The sequence below is a fragment of the Centruroides sculpturatus genome, unplaced genomic scaffold, assembly GCF_000671375.1.
Source record: "Centruroides sculpturatus isolate CEXI.00-Female unplaced genomic scaffold, Cexi_2.0 scaffold1248, whole genome shotgun sequence".
Lineage (NCBI taxonomy): Eukaryota > Metazoa > Arthropoda > Arachnida > Scorpiones > Buthidae > Centruroides > Centruroides sculpturatus.
Window position 1 is genome coordinate 74,765 of NW_019385387.1, and position 12,936 is coordinate 87,700.

A 12,936-nucleotide genomic window follows, 5' to 3' on the forward strand; every position below is an offset into this window, starting at 1 on the left:
AATAAGCACATAAATATTTACAAATAACCTCAATGGGTGATTAAAAATAAAATAAATAAGCAAGCAAAACAAATATTTCAGATAAAAAAAAAAGCCCCTTAAAGTAGGAAAAACATTCCCATTATAAACATTTAAAAAATACCAAAATCTCTTAACTCTCTTCTGTTTTCTAACTTTATCTATCGTACAAAACTCCTTTTCGTCGGAAACAGCAACGTATGCTATACATATATAATATACAGTATATATGAACTTGGTATGACTGTGATTGTCCACAAACTGTCTTGCACACAATGTTTATACAATATAGAAAGGCACGTGATATAACATTATTTGTATATTAATATTGTTAAACTTGTTACATTTAAATTATTGCCACAAAATGGATTAGTTAATTGGCAGATATGATACAAAATATTCCATCTTTATGAAAAAGGTAAACATTATTTGAAGGGAAGACTTCACAATTATGATATTTAAAAATCAACAACTTGTAGGCAGTGTCCATATTGTACTTTACAGGTAGAAATTTCTTAATTCGGATTTTAGATAAGGACTGGAAGAACAAGTGGGAAGATCATTTCATACTATGAAACTATTTTGTTGCATACAGACGAAATTTCTAAATTTCCTATTATTACGAACATTTGTAAATAGAAGTTCAAATACTAGATGTATATGGCCTGAGGTACTATTCTAATATTTTAGTCGAAAAAAATTTTTTTTAGTACACTATGCCAACTCTTTCATCAATTATAATTTCTTCTGAAAACATTAATCTATTTGTAACTATTCCTTTAAATTCTACAACCATAGTTTTTATTTCAGAAATATTTCTATTATTCTGTTGATGTTCTTCTGTACATCCTCGTTCTTTAATATACTGCGATCGTTTTTCTTCCATTAATTCATTTTGTTGCTGAGATAATGGCATTAATGGATTAGTTGAATTTTCATCCAAAATGTTTTCTGCATTTGCAGAAACTTGACGAGGAACTTCTATTACACCATTCTTAATGTCCGTATTTGTTGCCGACGAGGCTGAAGGAATAGGCTTATTTAACACAGTTTTCTCACAAATCCAAGAATGCTGTAGGCATTCTTTGGCAGTCATGCGTTCACTGAAAGAAGAGAAAACAAATAAAGAAAGTTGCTTATAAAAAAAACTTACATAACTAAAACTAAACTAACAATGTATGAGTATTTTCCTGTGGACATAAAAATAGCTATTGACTTTTTAAATTAAATTAAACTAATGAAAAAAGCTTGTTTTTCATTAGTTTAAACATATTCTTAGATGTAATATAGAATATATATTAATAAAATTATATCATCATAAGAGTATACATTATAAAAATTATTTAAAATTAGAATGAAATTAAATCAAAATTAGATTTTATTAAGATTTCTTATTGTTCTAAAGTTTTAGCTGTATATCCTTATAAAATAAATATTTATATAGTATAAAACATAATATTATAAAATTATTTATACTGTAAAAACAGAGATTTCAGTTGACTGATATACATATTTAGAATAAATATTTTGTCATTATTTGATAAGTTTCAACTTTATTTCAATCTTATAAATATAGTACCAATATGAATCATTTCAGTAAATATTTAGAAGTTTAAATCAAATCATGCAATTAAAGTTTTTATTATAAATCACAGATAATGAACCTCTTTATTTATACAGCATCAATAATCAAGTTTAGTTATTTAATTATTTTAAAAGTTAAGTCATATATAAATTACCTTTCCTTAAAAATATATATACACACACACACACACTTTGAAAATGGAATGGCTATTTGCTATAATATTTAATGCTTCACCCATTGACACTTTAGAGAGATCACAATTTCAGTTTTTTAGATAATGATATGCTACTTAAATCTACTGTTCAGTTTTTATAATTTGACTTACAATGATATGACACAGTCTTGACCCAATAATTTGCTATCAATAACTGTTCATTTAATGTGCCAAAACAAGAAAAAACAAACAATTAGCTAAAATCTGTGACAGTACAATTTGAGGACAATATTGATGATTAATTATAATAAAAATCTTCAATGTTTGTATTTTTAATAGTTCTAATGACATGTTCATTACATACCACATTCAGCATTGTTCTAAGTTTTATAAGATTGAAATAAAACAATAAACAATATATTACATAGCTTGTTCTATGCAATACTGTTCATTGTCAAAATGGTAAACTATGAAAGGAAAACTGTGCATTACATATTTCCATTGTTATTTCATTCATGCAACCTTCATTGCTGACTCCAATATCTGATAAAAGTCAAAGGATTATAACATGCTTTATCATTGATATGACCTTCACGTACAGTTACATTACATAAAAATGTATTCATCTAGCAATTATTGTAAGGTATGTGAAAAATGAATACAATCTTCAGTAAAAACACTAAATTATAATCATTGAGTAATGAATTACAAGTAATGTTTTATATACTAATGCTTGAGAATGAAATATCATCATTATTATTATTAACAATTTTAAATCAAATATTGCTCAAAATTGAACATTTACTAAAATTTTAAAAGTTTTAACATTTCTTTTCATTAAATGTTATCAATTTCAATAAATCATGGATAAATTTTATCAAATTTATAAAAACAAATTTACTAAATTCAATTAACAATATAGTAGATTCAATTTTATTGTATCACTTTGTAAAAGAAAAAAGACCATTATATAATAGTTTTATTTTGTTAAGGGACACACAAGAAAAATATTTATTTAAAAGAAGAAAACTATAAAGTATCACTAAATTAAAATAAATTTAACTCACCATGGTTCTCTAACTAGCAACCTTTGAATAAAATCCTTGGCATCATTTGATATGTTAGCAAACATTTCTGGGGGAAATTCTAAAGGAGCATGAGTGATATTACAGAATGTTTCCTGCTTTGAATCTCCACCAAATGGAGAATGACCAGATAAGAGAACATATGTTAAAACACCAATACTCCTGAAAGTATCAAATTAAATAAATAAATTTTTAAAAATTAAAATAATCGAATGACATTTAATTGTTATAGCAAATTAAAACATACCACATATCCGTAGCTAAGGTAATTGGTTCATATTGAAGAATTTCTGGTGCTAGAATAATAAAATTTTAAATTAAAAATAAAATCATTTTATTACTATTTTTTAAAAGATTTTTATATAATTGAAAAATTTGTTTTAAATTTCTTTTCAGTATTAAAAATAGCATTAATAAAAAGCAAAAATACTAAAATAATCATAAGTAAGACTATTTTTATTTTTTTTATTTTAGATTTGTAAAAAGTCCATGTATAGATGTTTGAAGAGTTTTCACTCCACATCTAATTGCCAGATGGACAAGGTCTTTTCTAAGTATAGCAGCTTGACAGAAAGGGTGTTGGACTTTTGCCATTAAATGCTAAGTGAAACAACTCTCTAGTTGTTTGACAGATGTTCAGTCAGCATGATTTTTAAAATACCAAAAGTAGTAAGCTCTTTATTACTTGACAATGAAAGATGCTGAACATTGAATTAGTCAGATGTTTTCGTGTCTTAAAAACTATTAAAAGTCAATCTTAATAATGCTGAACAAAGTCAAAATCATTTTTAAATAGATAATCTTTTTTTAGTCTTACCTACATAATCGGGAGTTCCTACAATTTCTCTTATTTCGATATCTTTAGTAATAAGACGAGAAATACCGAAATCACATAACTTAATATTTCCTTGGGGAAACGCACTTGTTAAAAGTAAGTTTTGAGGCTGAAAATAAATTTTAAAATTTATTTTTAATCTTTAAATGTTTAAAAATATAATTACTTATTTAATATTCTATTTAATAAGAAAGGTGAATGAACAGATTTTTTAAAATTCTTTTTTCCTTAAACTTAAAGAAGGAAATTGTTATAATATAAAGCATACTAAACAGTAAACAGAAAAAATATATATATATGTATATATAAAAAACTTTTTAAATATATTATAATCCAATAAAAATCCTATAAGCGAAAGGAATTTATTTCCTGAAATTGGTATTATCTAACTATTATAACTACTACTACTTATCTAAAATTTACAGGATATAGGGGGGGTATATCAAGGACATAAAGTAACGTTTTGTAATACAACCTACAATCTATATTTACAACTATTGTAAATCCAAAAGAAAAACTAAGCTCATATTTTTACAACTGAATCATTTGTTATTTTTATTAACATATTATCAAAAATGGACACGAAATATCTATTGATAACAATTATTAAAATAACTGTAAACATATTCTGACAGTTGTTTAATGATATCATCATTAGTACATTTATTTCATAATAAAAGTAAATTATATTATAGATTCTGAAAAGAATTAACTTTCAAAATAATTTTATTTAAATAATGAACACCAAAAAAGTAATATAAAAAAAAAGTTAAGGCATTCTGTTTCCGAGCCGTAAATTATAAAAGAAAATTTCACGTCTAGCGGTTTAGTGTAAACTAATAAATAATCATCAGTAATGTGTTTAAAATTCTACGATGAGTTTAGCTTCTTTTTTTTCCTTTTTAAGTTTCGGTTTTCCTGATTAAGGCGTAAATAAACCAGGATGGTGACGATAAGTCTGGAGTACTGGTTAACAGCTGAATAGATACTAAAATCTAGCATGGGAAAAAAAAGGGTCGAACGACTGAATGGCACCAAAACGACGTCAATCCGGATTCCCCATGGAGCCGTCAAGACAGTAGCTTATTTTCAATGAATACGTGACGTAAGCGGATGAACTTTTTTCTGGTATCAAATACAGAAGGTCACTAACAACCAGTTATCAGTCCTAGCACGAAAACCATTCCCCGTCTGTCATAAACTGGAAAATCATTACTTGGGAATTTTTCGTTCTTTTTTCAAAAAACAACGTTTAAAAAATTCGATGGAATTTTTAGGCGTGGTTAAAACAACAAACGTCCTTGCGACAAGCCAGAAAAATGGTTCTACGGGTCATTCCAGTACGGCATCAGCATTTGCTCAATTTAATTTCGCTGAATCGCTAAAGAAGTTTGCAGAGTCAGCAAATTAATTGTTTTCGGTCAATCGGTTTTTACCCCTGACCTCATTGCTGGAGCTAGTTTATGACAATGTTAAGTCCTTGGGGGTTTTACTTCTATACAAGACGCATAGGAATCTTAATACCGGACATTTTGGTTCTACACGTTATTATTACCAGCATCTATCCATCTCGTATCGAAGTTTTTGGAGAATCGAGGGCAGATATATTAAAATCGGCCACTGGATATGGGACAGCCGGGAAAACTGCGGGGAAAAAAACCGGTTTGGTATCATAATATCCTTTTTTTTTTAAACAGAAGGCTCGAAAAACATTCGATATTAACCCCGGAGCGGAACTAGTCTAGAATGATAATAAATTATACAACATATTTTTATACCTTAAGATCTAAATGTGCTACATTGAGATCGTGAAGAAAGATCAGTCCTTCCAATATCTGGCGCATCAGACGCGATGCATCTCTTTCACAAATTACCTCTTCGTCTTCTAAAACACGCTGCACTTCACCACCCGTTGCCCTGTTCAGATTTATAATAAAAAAAACCATTGTTAAAAATAAATTAGTAAATAAAACATTTGTTCATTTTGTTTGTTTATTCACTTACATTTCTAGAACTAGGATGATTTCTGATGACGTTTCATATATTTCATGCAAGCGCACAATTCTAGGACAGACTGCACTCAATTTCAAAACATATATCTCATGCATAATTTCGTGTCTAACATCAGACGCTCTTCGTCTTTTGCGTATGTATTTGGCTGCATATTTAATGCCTGTTTCCTTATGGCAACATCGTCGGACTGTAGCGAATTTACCCCTATAATTAATTAGAAAAATCATCATTAATTGTGTTATTAAAACTTGGAATAAGGACAAAATAGTAAATATTCACCGATTGAAGTTAATAGGTTATATTTTTGGCAGAATTTCATTAGATTTCATAAGAATATTTATTTACTTTCAGAAAAGTCCTTGTACTCGGCTCAAAAATTAGGCTAATAAGAGTTCAAAGCTTTTTTTTTTCTTTTGCACAGATTTCCTCCGATTAACGGATTATATTTCATAATTTTATTATTACTAAGAAAATTTTAATATTGGAATTATTAGAGTTCATTAACACCGAATACGAATCGAATATTAAGATGCTGCGAGCCGTAAGCTTGTTAATGGGTGTCTTTAATTTAACAAGACAGCGTCCGAAGAATGATTTTGGCTCGGCGCTCACTTAAGATAGTTTTCTCCTGCCAAATATTCCTAGCGACACTGCGAGAAATACCGACGAAAATTTATTGAAAAGGATAAACAACCCGCGACTTTTGATACATCAAAACAATCACCCGGACGCCAGTTAACGAAACATAAATTTTCATTATGCGATATGCGCGGTTGGAAGGCATTAAAAATATGACGTCAGCCGTTCAAACACGTTAGATTGAATTGGAATCTCTAACAAATCTGACAACGCCCGTTCGTCCACATTCCTCCAACGGAAAGTGCATCCGTTTCCGGCGGACGTCACATGACCGGACATCCCGGACAATGTCGCATAGATACCAGACAATATTACGAGATGGATCGTAACCGGATAGATTACATTTTGCATAATCCAGTTCTTCAAAATTATGCATTTATTATGTACACACGGCAAAACATGCCATCCGTTTAGTTTTTATGTACCGAACTCGCATCGTATTGCGGAAATCTGTAGCGAGGAACTTAAATCTAAAAAAGATATTTAAACTTTTGAGAAACGATCCCGTTTGGTCTTAAGCCAGACATAGTTGGCATAGCGTTTCGGTAGACGGGGAAAGTCTGTCGGCCGGAAAGACAGTAGGAAATGTTTCTTTTGGAAAGGACTTAAAATAATGTGTTCGTTGACCCAGACATCGCGGGAGGCCCCACTTTTTTTAAACGAAAACAAATCTCTAATTTCTAGGTTCGTCACTGTTTACACTTAATTCGGATCCCCCGCTTTATAAAAAAAATGCAAGGTACACAACAAACATATCCAGGGCTTCCGTGTCCTATTTCTCGTAAACAAAATATTAATTCGTGTTTGTCTATTCGAGACAATCGACCTCAATCTAATTCATGCGACATTAAAACGTTTTGTAGAAAATAAAAAATGTTTCCGATTAGCCTAAAGGTGAAAGAAATAGAAAAAAAAATTGACCTTGATTCGCCCTATTGACCCGAAGTCGTCTTTCACCTTTTTTTTTTCTTCTTATAATTTATCAATAGCGGGAAGCCAAAATACTTAAACGAATTAGGACATATGTAGTGTTTCGATTAGAAAGTTTACCATATTCGATGATATCATAAGCCGCGGGAGACTTTGTTCCCCCTTCACATAATCAGATAATGAGCAAGGTCGTTAGAGGTGAGTCATCCAGGGAGCACGGTCTTGGTTCGAGTTCAACGGGCTTTCGTTCCTCTCTAACATCATTCTAGCATCGATTGAAGTAAGACGGTAGCTAAAGACTATATTAGGCAGGAAACAATTCTAAAGCCACCCACGCCTGAACGGGTCATTGTTCTACAGTTTGTATTTATAAAGTGAAAGGGATGACCCATCTCTGTTTAGCGTTATTTATGGAGCGTATGTTAAACCTCCATGACCATAAATGGTGGCGGCAGTTTTGCAGCTGACTCAACGTCTAGCTACGGATTTCAAGGTTCTCCCCATGCACACAGATCGGGGGAATCGTTCATGATTCATGACCTGTTCGGCGACAGGTATGTGGGACAAACAGGCTACAACGTTACTAGCCTACAGGCTTCATTTTTTATTATTATTATTTTTTTCTCGAATGGCAGGGGAAAGGTTGAATCCGGTAATTACCATACCAGGAAGCCAGTTACTACCACTGTATAAACAGAGACAATAGAAGTTTTACCTATACCGACACCGAAGAGCGCATAATCTAAAGAATTAATATGCATTTAGATCAGCAAACAAGCTCTTAACTTACCTGGCAAAAGGTCTCGATTCGACCGTGTACACATCAGTGATTGGTTGTGTATTAATATAAAGTGGTTGAGGACAATGTGTTTCGTTAAGAAGGCCTTGCACGCCGCCGGGATTATTATTCAAATTGTCGTCCAGGTTAAGGGCCATTTTGTGACCTCGAACCCTCTTCGACGTTTGCTAATGGCTACCTAAATAAGGAAACGAAAAACATTTGTGGTCAACCATACTTTAAAAGGAAAAAAAAAAAAAAAAGATTTTAAAACCGTTTAAAACTAACAAATGCCGAAATATTTCTATTTCCAGTTCACGTTGTCTATTCTACGGAGAAAACATAACACTAACAGTTCTATTACTAGTACTTTCTATTGTTGGATACGCTTATTATGTGTACGTTAACTTCTATTGTAATCGATTAATATAAGAAATAAACTAAAAAGAAAACATTTATACTTACTTTCTAATTCTATTAGTGTTCACTTATAAAGTACGACTGTTCTGTTTTTCCAGCTACCTGTACATTAATTATTATAATTAAACTAAATGAACGTGGACGGAATTAATCGTAACGTCCACGTTCGTCTTCTCATCTACAATGAACGTCTCCCAACCGATTCCAATTGGGAATGAAGTCGGAGTGGCAGCTGATTGGCTGCAGCTCGTGTCATAGACATCGTAACTAATACGTAGAGTTTTTTTTTTTTTGTTTGCTTTTTTAATTTCGTGCAGTTTCCTGGTTACGTTAATATTTTCCATTTGATTTATTTAAATTTTTAATTAAATACGTTTTTAAACAATTTTATTATTATTTTTTTATTCCGTTAAATTTAATTGAAATTTTGAATTTATTTGAACTTTTGAGAAAACGCATTTTAAAAATGGCGTATCTCCGAACGGTCAACCTCACTTATTAGTTACATCATTGTTGAGAAACGGAGAAAAAAACCTATTATTCATTAATAAATTTCGAAAGAAAATGACAAAAGAAGAAGAAACGCAAGCCACGATGAACCATTTGTTTTATTACAATTAGAAATTAGTCATAACAAATTTCTACAAAATTATTCTGCTCATTTCGTAAGTATTAAGAATGGCATCTAAAATATTTTTTATAATGCATTATTTTGCAATATATTATTAAGAATTATATGATAGGCTTTATTAGCTTATTCTGTAAATGAGCTCTATGTTGAGTAAAATATTCTATTTAAGATCTGCCATACTAAATATTTGTGTTGTATGCCATGGAAAACAAGTTAATATATTCGTAGTGCGTAAAATTATAACTACGTGGTGGAATGATATTCTAATATGCCGATATCATAAAATACGATCGTACGTATCAATGAAAATTAGTTTACAGCTTCTCCAATTACACAACATTGAAATACTCAAATTTCATATTTTAATAAAGTTTATTCGATAAAACCTATTTTTTATAACGTTATGTATTTTGTTTGTATTTTTTTTTCTTTTTACTCTTTCCGTCTTGTAAGCACTAAGAGGGCTTTCTTCCAGACCTATTGTGGGTTCGGCCGAGTTCGTAATGGGAACGATTTGTGGTGAGGGGTGGGGCCTGAAATATCCGGAATAGAACATCCATGAAAAATTCCTGGGGTTCTTCATACACCCACATTTTATCCTTCGCTCCGGAGAGGTATACCGCTTTTCCGCCATTTTGTCGGCCGGCTTCATAATTTTTATTACTTGCGGTTTTCAATTTATGCATTATTTTTATACCTTTTTTGTTATAGAAAAGCATTTATATATTGGCTTTATATTAAACGATGCCTTTTAATCAAACTACACCTCCGAGAAATCTTCGTTTTAATAATCTGAAGTTTCGTCTTACGTATTTTACGAAAAATTACTTGTCTACACGAAAATTCTTTTTTGAGATAAGAATGAAGGAGAAAAACGTGTAATAATTTCAGAATATAAAGAAAAATTACTTTTTTCTTTTATTTTCTTGAAATTATAGCATTTCATCCTAGATTAAATTACTTTTTTACGGATATCGGATACACAAACGTCTGGCTATTCGATTGTTTTCAATTTTGTCCATTTTGACTGGACAAACTTGCAGTCTAGGCTTATATTTGTAATGGAATTAAAAGAATGCGCTTACTAAAAAATGCTCTTGGAAAATTAAGAGTCCAAATCAGATTCAAACCCCGAAAACAAATGATTTTTTTATTCATATGTTTATAATACAGAAACGATTCCAGCAAACACGATAGTGTTTGGAACATTTCAAATACTCCAGCATATTTATTCTCGTGATATGTTCTAAAAATATATTGAATTGATCATTTTAAATTTGTATACTACAGCAAACTGTTTAAATCTTATATTGTATCACATTATAGGCCTACAAGTGGAGTTATGAAGTTAAACCTACACAAATCTCATAATATGCAAAAATATATAAATAAATAGGATTATACTTCATTCAATGTCGAGTTTTGTTTGCAGATAGTAAAATTTAATTTACTTTAAAGTAAATTGGTGATAGCGAAATTCTTTAAAGACCTATATATAAAGAAAACAATGCAAATACTTCTTTTTATTAAGGACTACTTTAATAAATAGAATCCTTTGTTCGATAATTTCGCACTTCTAAAGGCCTATAATTATTATTCATAAGAGTCTAAATTCCGATTTCACAACAAATGAAGTCTGAGGAAAGCAAATACTCATACAATTAGATATGAAACTACTTATATTCTATAGAATGTCGCTTTAGTTATTATTTCCAATTGACCTATTTCTTTGCACATAAAATATATCATAAATATATAGAGTATATAGCTTATATATTATCTCGGAAAATTATAAATATAATAAATAATCATTCTTCATATATATAGATAGAAAATATAGATTATTGTACTTAGTATAGAACATTTAATAATTTATCTCGAGTAAAGTATACATTTACTATATTGTTAAAAGCAATCGTCTAAAGGGCATTGTCTATCTTTAATTAGATATCATTCAATTATTTAAATTCATTACGAATTTGCGCTTTATTGTTGTAAAACGTTTATTAATTATCATATTTCATTTTCATTCAATGAACGATTTATACTTACAGTTAAACTATCATAGGGTGGTCTATCCCCTTGAAAAATTCTTAAGGTTCCCCATCCTCCCCATTGTAAACCTGGGCGAATGTGTTAAAACATCCTTCCTACTTCATTAAATAATTCATATAGAAGTTATAAAAAGATAATTTCCATATCTAATATATGACAGTTAATGTTTAAAAGATAATAAACAAACCATCAATTTATACTGATTAAGAATTTATTTTGAAAATGATTATTTCATTTTATCTTGAATACTAACACATTAATATTTTAACTAAAAATAAATATAGTCTATAAATTGAATAGCATTTTAAATTTTTCGTTGAGAAAATATTTAAAGTGTAAATTTACAGATCGAATAGATTACGATTCAATAATTCGTTATGAAATAGAATAATCAATTCTTTATCTTAAATTTTTATAATTTCAACATTTATCCACTCGAAAAGCAAGCTTTTAGATAGGAAATAATAATAAAAATCAATTTATAAATATTATAAATATTTACTTTTCACTCGACAAACTATTAATGTTAAGTATTCGTGGATTTTAAACAAGTGGTAATATTTTAATCATAAGTAATGAATTTCTATTTTTATCCATTCTTACTAGGAAAAAAAAAAGAAAATTATAAATAAAAATAGAATTATTTAATATTAAACAGTAAACATTAAAAATATTTAATTATATTTTAATATTATTAAAATACAAATAATTAAAGTATAAAATATAAATCATTTCTACATTTGTTTTCTCTAACAAATAAGTGTAAATTAGCATTAAATGTCAAATATTTTATTGATTTATTATATTAAATGAATTAATAATCATCCAATTTATAAAATAATTAAATTATAAGAAAAATATTTTTTAAAAGTTTTTAAAAAAAATAGTAATATTAATATAAACTTTTAGTGAAAGTAAATGATCATTTATTTCATTAATTTATGGTTTTATTGATATTGCAATCATCATTTTGCAACTTCTGCCTTAAAAAGTAACCTTATAGATGCCGATAATAAGGATATCTCTGTCACTGTTAAAATTTTCTAAAATAGAAAATTATATAGGTTACAAATCTGCAGGAAAAAATAACCTATTTTTTCCTGCAGATTCATCATTTAATCTAATACAATAAAAGTTAAAGAAGAATTAAAGAACGATAAGAACAAAAAGAGAATTAGAAAAACAGTCGTGACAATTGTTATCTTTCTAAAAATATATAAAAATATTTTTTAAAATTACTTTTAAAAATATATTAAATTTTTAACACAATCTTTTGTTTCAAAATCCTCTACGTTAACGTCACGTTTATAATCTTATTTTTATAAGTTTATTCAAAGCACATATTGCAGCCTCACTTCACGTCATCTCCTTCATCCTTTGGAACAGATTATTGTTCACTGGTTTAGTTAAAAATTACTTAAATTAANTTTATGATTATATTAAAATAATTAAATAAAATATTCATCTAAATAACTATTTTAAAATTTATTAATTTAATAATTTTAAAATAGCCAATAAACTGTAACTTAAAATAATCAGGTGTTATATAGATAAATTGGTTACAAAAGAATGAATAATATCCATGTTATGTACGGCTATTTCATAATTATTTTATTTAAAAATAAAATTGTATAAATGGAGTTTATTATTTAATTAATAATAAAATAACAAAGAAAAAGTCATATAGAAATTCGTAATATTCATTGTTGTTAAATCTACTTTTTACTCTGATCGCTTTGCTCAAAAGAAAGCTTTTTTTTTAAAATCTTATTTTAGATTTTTAAATGATTACT

The 12,936-nt window shown here is 28.6% G+C and overlaps 1 protein-coding gene across 2 annotated transcripts; it reads right to left on the reverse strand.

Moving 5' to 3' along the window:
* Positions 1-8,661, reverse strand: LOC111638409 (serine/threonine-protein kinase 17A-like). Of its 2 annotated transcripts, XM_023384118.1 has the most exons (8): positions 8,503-8,661; positions 8,050-8,236; positions 5,682-5,894; positions 5,456-5,594; positions 3,660-3,786; positions 3,090-3,138; positions 2,825-3,004; positions 1-1,121 (listed from the first exon to the last, which is right to left on the reverse strand). In XM_023384118.1, the coding sequence occupies exons 2-8, from the start codon at positions 8,193-8,195 to the stop codon at positions 725-727; spliced, it is 1,251 nt and encodes a 416-aa protein (XP_023239886.1). In that variant the 5' UTR covers positions 8,196-8,236; positions 8,503-8,661; the 3' UTR covers positions 1-724. The 2 variants fall into 2 exon arrangements, with proteins under 2 accessions (XP_023239886.1, XP_023239887.1); XM_023384119.1 differs by lacking the exon at positions 8,050-8,236 and having other exon boundaries at positions 8,503-8,658.
* Between the last annotated feature and the right edge of the window lie 4,275 nt (positions 8,662-12,936).